This window comes from Trachurus japonicus, chromosome 3 (genome assembly GCF_045865225.1).
Source record: "Trachurus japonicus isolate A0001 chromosome 3, Traja_1.0".
NCBI lineage: Eukaryota > Metazoa > Chordata > Actinopteri > Carangiformes > Carangidae > Trachurus > Trachurus japonicus.
The window spans coordinates 13,071,663-13,084,220 of record NC_140909.1 but is presented as its reverse complement, the minus strand read 5'-3'; the positions used below and the strand labels follow the sequence as shown (position 1 = coordinate 13,084,220).

Sequence of the window (12,558 nt, the reverse complement as noted above, 5' to 3'; positions counted from 1 at the left end):
GCCTCCTTACACACACACACACACACACACACATGCATGCACACACAGGTTTCCAACATACATACATTACAGGCACAGAGAGAGAGAGATCTAAGGATGCGCTCACCAACAGTTACAATACTCTCACACACACACACACACAAAGCTGTAGCCTGGTTGTACGATAGTGTGTTAAATCCAGAAGCGCAGTGGTGAGTGGAGAAGGTCGGGCCAGGTCCTCCATCAGGCCCCGAGGTGCCCGTGCTCCGCTGCCCCTTCAGCTGCTCTCCGCTGCCTGTGTGTGTGTGTGTGTACGTCGTGTACAACTTTTGTGTTTCCTTGGCGTCCGGCCAGGCCAGCCTGTGTTTGTGGCCTCGTACAGTTGTGTGATTCGCAACACGCCTAAGGCAGGTTTGAACCATCATCCAGCTCTCTCTCTCTCTTTCTCTCTCTCTGTTTCTCTCCCACTGTTTCCCTGTCTCTTTTTTTCTCCTCCTCCCTGTGTGTAAGTTAATGGGTTAACCATCTCTGTCCAATAAGCAGGGATAATTGAGACAAACAAGCCAATGAGGAAATGTCACAGGAGAGCACAAGTCAAGTGAAAAACACACTGCCGGCAGCTCTTTGTGCGTGCTTGTAGCGTGTGTGGATGCGGTGTTGTGTGTTTGCCTGGACACAATTAAATATTAAATCAACTACAGTGGATCGTGTGGGGGGCTATTCTTATGCGTGCACATGTACATAAACATGTCAGTGCGCATATATGCATATTGTACTGTATGTCTGTTGATGTGTGTGTGGGTGTGTGTGTGTGTGTGTGTGAGATCCCACCCTGTCAGCCTGTTGTCAGCGTCTTTGTGGCATGTTGCTGTAAAGCAGGATTCTCCTGCTGCGTCTGCTCTCTAGGTTCCCTCAGCTGCGTTTGCATACCATACACCTGCCCTTGGGCAATTGCAGAGAAACACACCCACATACGCCCCATGCACGTACACACACACACACACACACACACGCTACACTGAGGAACACGCAACACGCATATATTTGTTAATCAAATGAGTAGCACTTTTAAAGATCTCCTCCCTCCTCCTCTGGTTCACTACTTCATCTCTGGTTCTCTGCTCTTCTGTCTAATAACAACGGGACTCGCTGAGAGGCAGCGGATCTGATGTGTTTGATATGGAGACAGATGAAGGGCTGGAAGATGCAGGTAAGAGAGCTGAGTGACTATAAAAAGCCTCATCAGAGCAGAGACGTGTGGCGCGATGCATTCCCTCGGCTGAGAACAAGGACGCTTCTGTTGTCTGTGCTAGAAAGCAGGTGTGCCACAAGGCATTGTGGGAGGGATATGATATGATTGCACATCAGTTTGTCAGCTCCGGCCAGCCCCAGCCCCCCCCCCCCCCTCCCCACCTGGATCCCTGGAGTGTGTGTTTGTGTGTGTGTGTGATTGTCGGCCACAATAAGGGCGAGCAGCCATTTAAAAGGGAAATCCACTTTAAATCAGGAGTGACAGCATTCTGGTGAAAATGAGGGGTGCTGGCTTGATTTGTGAATATTAAAGTGTGACTCTCGAGGCAGAAAATGCTGAGAGGCTCCTGGAGATTGCATCAAGAGATTTTTGCAGTGTTCATAGGGCTATCCATGCCGCACAAATCATCCATTTTAATGAGTAACTTCGTCTGGAATCAGGTAGAAGTGTTATGTTCCTTTTTCTCAAAGAAAGAGCAAAAAAAAGAAATGGTCGATTGAGTGCAAGTCATTTAGTTTGTTTCCTATTCAGATCAATTCAGTCTTTCAGCAAGGTGCCATCTTTTTTAGAGGAGTGTGTTGATTAGAGTAGTTTAAACATCACTTCTTCAGAAAGTGTCGGCTCAAGAGGAGCCGGTGCTCACTATCACAGTCACAAAGGAGAGGTGACCATAGTTAGACCACATTGCACACAAAACTGACAGGTTGTACACGCTGGCTATGGTAATGCACACGGTCCCCTGGCCTCTAAAATAAAATGTAACTAACCTTGTGTCTCCAGGTCCTTGCTAATACGTATTTATATGGCCGAGCAGCAGTAGCCTTGTAGCTCGCTCCAGTGTTAATGCAAATTTAGTTCTGCTGAGCAGAAATCAAACCAGCTGTGCTCTGTGTAAAAGTCACTCACTGCTGCCTTTGGCTCAGGGAGCTCGTATTATCCTACACTTTGACAAGAATTTCTCCAGACCTCTGTGGTCCTCACTGGAAGTGTTAGGTTACTCTTGCAGATATCTACTTTGTTTTGCCAAAATAAATTATCAGAATAGACTCTCTTTTGCAGTGCTGCCAGCAGGGTCTCCAGTACACGAATCTGTTAACTTGATCCTTAAGTGTTTATCTTCACTGTCTTTTACAAACGGAGTTAGGCAGGATTAGCAACACTAAAGCCTCATCAGTTGTTGGACAGTGGCCTGAGATTATAAAACAACCGTTCTTTCTTCTAAACCTCAGTTCTTTTTTCCTCCTTCTCTTTCTGGTTTGCGATTTCCTTGTCATGTCAAGTTATTTATCTGTTTATCTGCCAGCAGTGCTTAATCTAAGGAAAAACATTAATCTGTTTAAGGATTTTTTTAATTTTATATTTGCAGTTCACATTCTTTCTCGGTCCAAAAATATACTTCTTTGTCTAGTGTTCATGAAGTGCCTGTTGTTTGGCTCCTCTTCTTTGATTCCAAGGTCGAGCCGGTTCAGCTTTTGGTGAGGGAAGAGACAGACACATTATGCATGTGCATGTACACACCTTTGCTGTCACACCAAGGTGTGACTGCACCAGGTGACAAGGCCAGCGCCAGAGATGAGTGAGTCTGTATCGCTGAGGAGTTTGTGTGACAGTTGTGTGGCATGCGTTAGATGAATGTGTGCCACTGTGGGCCAGTTTGTTGTAGCGGACAAATAGGTGTGAGAATCAATGTAACCAGATTATGTGAAGATGAGTGTATTTAAAGAGCAGGTGGTTTGCATCCAGTAACTGAGCAAACATTCACCCTCATCTTTGAAGTGCAGGCAGGTTCCTAAAAAGCTCTTTTGAGGTAAATGACCAGAAAGCTCACCCAGCAGTCTGTTTGTTGTTGCTGCTGGTTCTCCCTTTTTATACCAGACTGAAAACGTGAGCTTTAAACAGTATCAGTCCTTCCTCATTTTGTCTTTTTATCACATGCATTTAAAAAAAAAAAATAGTATATGTAATTAAAAAGGAAAAAAAAAGACATAAATTGTCCTGATAGGATTTTGGGGCCCTACAAGCCTCCTCCTCCCTTTTGAAGACTCTTTGTAACCCTATTGGACTCTGATCTTTAAGTGGATGTTTCCTCATTTGGTGATTTTATGATGGTGGTGCCGGTGCTGAAAATCAATGTTTAACAACTTATTTTTAAATCACCCGTTTCTTTGTGCTTTTCCACTATGTTATTCAGAATTTGTCAAAAACTGCAGACATCCGCAGCAACATCTTCTCATTGCTCTTCTCGTTTTCTCTTTTCTCATGTGAACCATCCTCCTCCTCCTCCTCCCCTCCTCCTCCTCATGGCCACTGTATACCTCACCTGTGATCTTGACCCTCACTTCAAAGGTAAGTGCTTAAACTCATGCACACACACACACGCACGCACACACAAACTTTGCACGTTGCTCAGTTACTGTGTCTGTGATCTGAAGCCGTTGATGCTGGTGAAGTTCTTTAGTGAGGCCAAACTCCTGGATAATGTTGCTAAGAAACAGGAGTGTGCGAAAGTGCGCAACTGACCTTGGTTGCTGTCCTGTTGACACGGAGGTGAGGATCTGTGATTACACTGTAAACACACTGAATAACTCGTGGAGGAGCAGAATATGATATCTTTCAAAATGTAGCTGCTTTATATCAGAGCTTTTTGTTCCATGTGTGTGTGTGTGTGTGTGTGTGTGTGGGGCTATGTGCATGTGTCTGCGCATACATTTGCCTGCACGCGTGTGTGGTGCTCAGCTGGCCTGGCGAGAGTTGTGTAATTGCAGGGTTATTGCTGCTGAGCCTGATGGGTAATGACACATTTGCAAATTAATTCTCAGTGCTGGGCTGTGATTAGCATACGGAGAGAAGCATCTCACACGCGCGCGCACACGTGCTCACACACACTTTGCAGGCTTCTAATCACCAGCGAGAGGTCAGGTTAAATGGGTATGTGGAATGGTGGAGTGGGTGCGGGTCTCTGCAAATAGGGGTGAGTGAAGGGTGACGAGATATTATTTCTCGTCAGCCTTGATATGTGGTGACTCTCTTCAGCCCAGACTTTTTTTTTTATTATTAAATCAAACTCTCAACACCTACAAAATGTCATTCTTTTCTTTTCTTTACTGCTGACTGAAGCCTGCGGCCAGATGGAGGGGGGGCGGGTCTCTGTATGCACACACCATAAAAGCTCATACTGGGATTTTTGATTTTGGGAGTGCACGCTCACTATCATGTTGCTCTTTTAGTCGTTCTCTCTGAAAATACCACACCTGCTCTATTTTATTCACGCAGCATAGTTGTTGTGTGTGTGTGTCCGTGTCTGTGTCCGCGTGTGTCTGTGCACCCCCAGCCCCAGAGGTTGTGTGTGGTTGAGAAAGATTAAAGTGATGCTTTCCCTGCTGTAGAAGAAGACAGGCCATATTTCAGTCCCTGCCAAAACACACACACACACACACACACACACACACACACACACAAACACCCAATACACACACAAATAGACACAACGATTGAGAGAGTGATTATTTTTTGTGAGGAGGTGAGGGTGGGTTATAAGGAAGTAATTACACAGTGGGTTGACAGGAAGTGGGCATGGCAGGTTTGTGAGAGAGAGAGAGAGATCACTCTTGTTTTTTCCATCTCTCTCTCTCTCCCTCTCCCTCTCTCCGTCTCTCCCTCCCTCTCTACCCTATCACCTACCTTCATCTTTTTCCTCTTCCTTCTTTCTAACACCCCCTTTTCACTTGTTTTGTTCTCCCCTTCTCCCCTTCTCCCCTTCCCCTCTCCTCTCCCTCTTCCTGTTACGTCTTGATCACAGAGTTTTCAGTCACACAAGCTGCCTTGGTCCCGAGGGAGCTTTTATAGCCTTTGTGTGTGTCTGTGTGTGTGTGTGTGTGTGTGTCTGTGTGTGTCTTTGGTTTCCTTCGTCTGCAGTGCACTTGTCAAAATATAACTCATTACACTACCTTAAATAACAGAAGACAATTGCTATTCTCTAGCATTTCCTGTCCCTTAATGAGCAGCGAACTAAAAAAAAAACAAAAACAAATGGATGATTTTTTCCCATTACTTGTCCCTTTCCATCGCTGAACCATGTCACACTCATAGTTTCATTTTATGGCAGTAACCTTCTAAATAATCTTTTGTTCTCCCAGCCTCGCCATCTAATATGAAACAATTCAAACTGTACATGCTGTACAAGCCTTTTTCTTCTCATGTCTCTGACTCTGTTAGTTCACTTTCCGTGCATCACAACAGATGCACGGAAAGTGAACTGTTTTGTGTCTTTCTATAAGACAGTAATTATTCAGGGTAAGCAGAATAAATGAGTCACAGAACTGCACCTTCATCATAACTAAACACTTTAGTTTGCTGAGTGACTTTAAATGCAGTAACACTGCAAACAAAACCAAGTTCAAGGACGTGGGCTAACCTGTTCTTTTGAAAACAATTGGAACAAAATTGCAAAAAGTGGATTTGCAGTATTAACCATGTTAATGTACTCTTCTGATTGATGTGCTCTCATTGGAGGATTAACATACCTTTTTTTTAGTAAACACCTGGATGCACCTGGACTGTTAGTGTCCAGCTTCTGGATATTGGACGCTGTATTTTTAGTTCTGTCTGTCTCTGTCTGTCAGCGTGTCATCAGACTTGGTGGTGTAGCACCTCAGGGGGACAAGTCACCTCTCAACCTGTCTCACAAGGTGCAAGACACTTCAGCACCTGCCTCGCACACACACACACACACATACAACTGCCCTAAACAGCGTAGGAGCACGCACATGCCTTCCCGTGATGATAATGTTCATTGTTTGCACACATTCTCCACTGTGCGCGATATAGAACGAGCCGTGTGTAGATGTGATAATGTTGCACAACGTCACTTATCTCTCCTTATATTACAGCACACACACCTACACATTGTTGACACATTGTAGCCAACTTGTCTTAATTAAACATTTACCAATATCCTGTCTTTGTATTAATAAAAAAAGGGGGCTTTGTTCTCAGAATAACTCTCCCCCCGCCCCTCCCCCCTCCTCTCAGCCTCCCTCCACATCTCAATCTATGGACTCCCCTCCACTTCCACACCTACTCTCTCTCCCTCTGTCTGTCTCGCGTTCTTCCTCCAATCATTAGACCCTATTAGCGATTATTTGCCCTATCTGGCGCCGAGCATGCCTTTCACGCTCCCACTCACTCTCACTGTGCTTGTTGTGCTTGTGTGTTGTTGAGTTTTGTTTCCTGTCCTCCGAGTCTTTCTGAAAGCCGAGGACCACCTCCCCAGATTGCCTCCCTCCCTCCTCCCTTCTTCACTAAACTCCTGCCAGTCCTCCCCTCTTTCTTTCTCCCCCACTGTGAGATTCATAGAATGGGTCTGAGAGCAAGTCAGCCCTGGGGTTAAACTGTCCTGCTAGACTATTTCCCCATCATCTCTCCCTTTCTCTCTCTTTTTTCTTTCTCTGACTTGCCCCCCCCCCCCCCTTCTCCCTGCTGGCTTCTTCCCTGCAGATAGTTAACTCCTCACCTCTACTGCCATCATCTCTGTCAGGTTTGTGTGCAGAGCAGTGCGACAGCATAACACAGCAAGTCTGTGTGTTTATTCATGTGCGTGCGCGTGTATGTGTCTGTGTGTGTGTCTGTGTGTGTGCTGACAAGAGAGAGAGAGAGAGAAGGGGGGAAAGTCTGCTGTCAGCGCAGCATGGTGAGCAGTCTGTGCGCTAGGCTGCACAAGCCAAGTTTCCTAGACGGACACACAAACGCACCCACACACTCGCAGACAGAGACGAGGACTCTCATTTTCAGAGACGAGAATGGAGGCGGGGGATCTTTTATATTTTTCTCTTCCAAACACGTAGCTGTTCTATTGTGAGCTGCCCTTGAAGACCCACCGCACTCTCCCTGCACTCTCTATTGGTTGATGCTTTCCTACTGTCTGATACAGTGTGAACAGATGCTCCCTTGATAGTCGTTGGCCTCTCGCTGTCACAGGGGCTGTCCAATCAGCTGTCACCCTGACTCCAAATTGAACTGTGACCACTCTCCTCCTCGGGTGAAGCATCAGCAGTGGCCGGTATTTCCCTCTCATCCGTACCCTGGCCTCTCCTATCTCTTTTCTCAAACACTCCCCCCCCCCCCCCCTCCCTCTCTCACACACACGCACACTTTCTTGCTATCTGGCTGTGTTGTTGCCTGGAGGGAGTTCATTCTGCCCTCCTTCTCTCCTCCTCTCCTCCACCTCCTTCTCTCCGTATCGGCAGTGAAAGAGAGGGAGAAAAAAAAGGGAGGGTGAGAAAATGAGAGAGCGAGAAAGAGAGAGAGAGACCGAGAGAGAGAGAGAGAGAGTGGCAGCAGTAGAGTGGAGGAAGCAGAGCCGACTCTCCTCTGATCATCTTTCTTGGATAGAGGGATAAAAGACAAGTCCCGGGAATCAGTCGTTGCTCTCGTCTGCAGGATTTACCCAGCCTGTATTTTATCCTCCCTCCTGCCTCTTTTCACCTCTTCGTGGCACTGGACCGCTAGCTTTTACCTCTTTCTCCGGCTGTCCCGACTCCTCTGGGTGTGCGTTTGTGTGTGCGTGCGCTTAAGAAAGAGCTGACCCTTTGCCCAGGGGATCTGGAGCAAGAGCGAGGGGGTCGAGAGCGGGGGCATGCTCAGGGGTTGACCCCTTGCACCGCTCTGTCTGTGTGTATCTGTCTGTGCCTTTGTGTATGTGTATGTGTGTGTGTGTGTGTATGTGCATGTGTGTGTCCTAGCTGGCTGGGCGGTCCCAGCCTCACGCTTGGTTAGCGAGGACCAGAGAGCGGGGATGACAGGCTGAGTCCCAGCCCAGCCTCCCCACACACAGAGCCTTGTTTCTGGGTGGCTGCGAGGGCACAGCCCCTCTCTAGCGCAGTCATCCAGGACAGGACGGCTGCCTGCGCGTTTGAAACAAGTTGCTCTCTCTTCATGACACTTAAACAGTAACCATGTTTGGACTAAAAGCACCACTTTACTACTTGCCAGGTAAGCCAGTAGCAATTGTGTTTCATGTGGGAAATGTACATGTTTTGTGTGTTTTTTACATAAATGCTTGCAAATCCTTTTTTTTTTTTACATGCACAGTGTATGCATTTGCATTAGTGTTTGTGTGTTATGAGGTGTGCATGGGAGGTTTGAAGTTGGCTCTGGAGTGCATCTAAGGAGACGCTTGTCTTTGTGCTGCTGGTCCTGAGGTTGAAACCTGAGATCCGAGGCTGGTAATGCTGTGTGACAGCAGCTCTCACTCAGGTTTGCTGAGCTCTCAGCCCTTTATCAGCATGGCAGTCAGCAGGTAAACAGGACGCTAAGTGGAAGTGTGTGTTTTATTCAACACCACCCCGCGTTAAGTAGAGGAGAGAAGCAAATGTATGCTTCTGTATGTGCGATCCCGTCTATGTGTGTGCCTGTGTATCCTTGTGTCTGTGCCGGTGAGAGTGCACGCGCAATGCATGCACATGTGCGTGCTTGTGGTTTTTTGTGTGTGTGCGCCTGTGTCTGTGTGTGAAAAAGAGTGAGTACTAGGGCGGCGTGAGGTTACCGCCGGTCGGCGCTTAAGTGCGTCTCACGGCTCACTGGGCACTGATTGTGGAGAGGACAGCCAAGAGAGGGCAGTGAGAGAGGGAGAGAGAGTGACAGGCAGAGGTAGTACGGGAAAATGAAGCGGAGAAGAACTTAAAATATACAATATTTCTCTCTGTGATATTCAGCTATATAAATATTTCTGTGCTCTAGTTGTTAAACATGCATGGTAAACTTACACATGTCTAAAATAGATACAAACACATTCACTTGGCTGTGTATAATATATAAGTAGGTATGTATATTGCAGTTCACATAGTTTAATTTCATAATCTTTATCAGTACCAAGGTGCTCATCCTCTTGTTAATGTGTGTTTTCATCTGTGTATGACTCTTGTCATTCTACAACAGGAGTGGGTACACTTCACCAACACTTAACAGAGCTAAATAATTTATATGCTTTAGTCAGCAGGTAGAGTGTGCAGTTAGACCATAACCAGCACAGCTTTAGTTTTATCCCACACATTTCACTCTGCATCTCTTTAACTGCCATCCTCCCTATTAACAGGGTTGTTTTTTGACTCACTGTCACACACTGTCACCAACACTACCTGTCCTCTACCACTATAGGGATATTCTTTCTTTCTTTCTTTCTTTCTTTCTTTCTTTCTTTCTTTCTTTCTTTCTTTCTTTCTTTCTTTCTTTCTTTCTTTCTTTCTTTCTTTCTTTCTTTCTTTCTTTCTTTCTTTCTTTCTTTCCAGTTGTAATAGTGCTTTAAAATGTTTTTGACCTGCTAGAGATACAATGTATCCAAAAGAAACCATTTGCAGATTAACAATCAACCAATGAGGAAGGAAAAACCTATTTTAGTTTTGTCAACCACCACATTCACAGGACTCTGAGCTTTAGGTGTAATTAGGCACATTAAGTAAATCTGTGTGTGATCTGTTCAGATTGTGCCACAACAATCCAAATAAGCATATTCAAATAGCTGATGTTATTTGCAAGCATTTTTTTTTTAAACTTTCAACAAGGAATTTGTTACAGCTTCTTTATTCGCTGCACTGTTGTTTGATGGCGTGCTCTCTCCTCAGTGTGTCACAAGCCTTCACCATGTCCTCTGTGTGTTGCTAGCCTTCCTCTGTTGTTCAGAAGGGGGTTTCTGAAATGGAGATCTGCTGGTAAAGGCCACCGAACGCCTGCTGTGTGAGAAGTAAAGACAAAAAGAAACACAACCAGGCAGTGTGTGTGTGTGTAGTAAAGGAGAGTCTAAAAGAGGGAGGAGAGACTCACTGCATCACTTTTCTACATGTGTCAATCTCGGACCAGAGAATATTCTTCAAGCTCATGGCGACGCTGGATTCAATCAAACAGACCAGTGCGAGAAGCAGCACGAATGAGAGCAAAGAGCGAGTGATGCAAACAGGAAATTACAGAGGAATAGGAAAGATGAGGACACACAAAATCAGGGGAGAGACAAGACAAGACAGGGATTCAGTTGCAGGCAATAACCTCCTCTCGGCCTCCTCCCTCCATCCTCATCCTCATCCTCCTTCTTATCCTCTTCCTCAGGGAACCTATGTGACCCTTTCCTCCCTTCCTATTACTGTGCAAGTATTGGTGTGTGTGTGTGTGTGTGTGTGTGTGTGTGTGTGTGTGCGCGCTCCTAACCCTTCCACACACCAACCAAGTTCACAGCAGGAGAGCCACACAGATTAGAGACACAGAGAGAGGGTCTTGGGTGTGAAAGTGGCCAAAGCTGGAGGAGGTTGGTGTGAGTGTGTATTCTTCTCTCTCTCTCTCTCTCTCTCTCTCTCTCTCTCTCTCTCTCTCTCTCTCTCTCTCTCTCTCTCTCTCTCTCTCTCTCTCTCTCTCTGTCGCTGTCTTGTATTTTTCTTGTATGTGTGTGTGTGTGTGTGTGTGTGCATGGCCAGCACTGTTGGTTGCTTCTTCTACCCCCCCCCCCCCTTCTTCTTTCATTCAGCCTCTCAATGAGCCCCTGCCTGCCTTCCCGTCTTAACCGCCGTTGCCTTGGAGACCATGTCAGACACATGCTCATTCTCCATGATTATTTGACAACAAAAAAAGGTTGGGTTAAATAAAGAGGAATACGTTGGGGGTTGGGGGATGTGTGCGGGGTGATGGTAAGAAAGAGAGTGAGAAGAGAAAGAAATGGATTAAGAGAGACGAACAGCGAGGGATGTAGAGATAAAGGTGGGCACGAACAAGCACTTGAACTTGGCCGTTTAGATCACAGCAGAGCCAGAGAGCAACGACTTCAAAATGGAGGATGGCTCATGGTCAGCCTCTCTCCTCGCTTTTGTCTTTCTTCCTCCTGCTATCTATATCTCCATCCTTTCTATAGCAGTCAGGATGTTTCCTCCTTTTATTCATCCCATTTCATTTCAGAGAGATCAAACCGTGTTTACACCCTCTGTGCGTGTGTTAAGTTTGTGATGCCTGTGTGCATAATGCATTTCTGGGTACAGAACGTGTGTGTGTGTGTGTGGGTTTGCATCCACGCTTGTGTTTGTGTGTGTTATAGTCGACTTCTGTGCTCAGATCTTCAGGATTGCTTTCTGCTGTTCTGTGTTGTTTTCCCCTGAAACTGTCTGTGCTTATAGCCTGAGGGTAAGGAAGGGAGAAAGTGGAGAGAAAACCAAATGGACAGACAGACAAGTAGAGAACAAGAAAGTAAAACAGGCTAAAAAAAAAAAAAAAAAGGATAAATGAAAAAAAAAAGAAAAGAAACCTGAAGTGGTGCCGAAAACTGCAAACCACAAAGGCGTGCAGGAGGAAGGGGAAGTGAGGTTAAAGAGCAAGAGGGGCTGGAGTTTTGTTATGACAGGCCACAGACTGACGAGGTTTCAGTATTGAGAGCAGTTCTTGCCAAACAAAACGACAAAGTTCATAATAGACCGCAGATACTGAGGAGCACTGGGTATCACTCACCAGTGTTTCCCTTTGCTCAAAATCTTCCAGACAAACCAATTTGTAATCCTGTCCACTGCAGGACGGGGCAACAAATAAACCAAGCGTCTTAGCTGAAATTTATCTTGGTTTGTCCTCTTTGTGTCCGCAAACAAATCTGGAACTAAACCAGTCTGATTGCTGTGGTCTTCTCTCTTCACATCTTCCCTGGCTCTCTCTGAAAATCAATTCCTTGAGAACACAGCGACGTGGACAAAAAGCCTTTCTCCTCACACACACACACACACTCACACATTCACGCAAGGATAATCAATATGAGCACGAGCCATGCTGGTGTTGAGCCCCGGATCAGACTGCAGACTAATCACTGGTGATTACTGAGTGCTCCTTTAGGAAAAGGGCTGGAGAAAGTGTGTTGAGAGCGTCTTGGGATGAGCGTGCATATTGTGCGTCTGCTTGTGTGTTTGCCGAATGATCGCACACTGGTAACCTTAGCCAAGGGAGAGCACTCATTGATGAAACCAGCAGAGAAGTCCATACTGTGTTGGGAGATTATCTGTGCAGTAGGGTAATCATTATATCCAATTAACTACAATATCTTTCCTTCTCCTCCTTTCTCTCCATTCCTAGCTGAGGCGATCTCCTCCGATCAATCCCTACAAATCTCCCTGTTGCTTCCACTCCTCTCTTTATGCTAGCATCTACTTAAGTGTCACCCGTCTCTCATCCTCCTCCCTCTGTGCTTTTATCCCCTAGTTCACTCTATCATGGTATCCATTTATCTATTTTACTCTCCCTCTGCTCCTCGGTCCCTCCATCCTTCCATCCCTCTCACTCCATGTGCTCTGACAGCTCTGTCATTAGATGGCAGT

At 46.0% G+C, this 12,558-nt stretch overlaps 2 protein-coding genes across 4 annotated transcripts in view; both read left to right on the top strand.

The window, feature by feature from the left end:
• cox4i1 (cytochrome c oxidase subunit 4I1) overlaps positions 1–12,558 on the top strand; it is a 117,860-nt gene that overhangs the window by 34,038 nt on the left and 71,264 nt on the right. The gene's annotated exons all lie outside the window — the stretch shown is intronic.
• gse1b (Gse1 coiled-coil protein b) overlaps positions 1–12,558 on the top strand; it is a 166,644-nt gene that overhangs the window by 93,607 nt on the left and 60,479 nt on the right. The window contains exon 1 of one of the 3 annotated variants that reach the window (XM_085762666.1): positions 7,552–8,221. The exons of the other annotated variants lie outside the window; for them this stretch is intronic. Within the exon in view, the coding sequence (XP_085618792.1) occupies positions 8,185–8,221 (37 nt within the window). The 5' untranslated portion in view covers positions 7,552–8,184. Of the gene's footprint in view, positions 1–7,551; positions 8,222–12,558 lie in introns of those variants that run through there. 3 annotated transcript variants of the gene reach the window in all.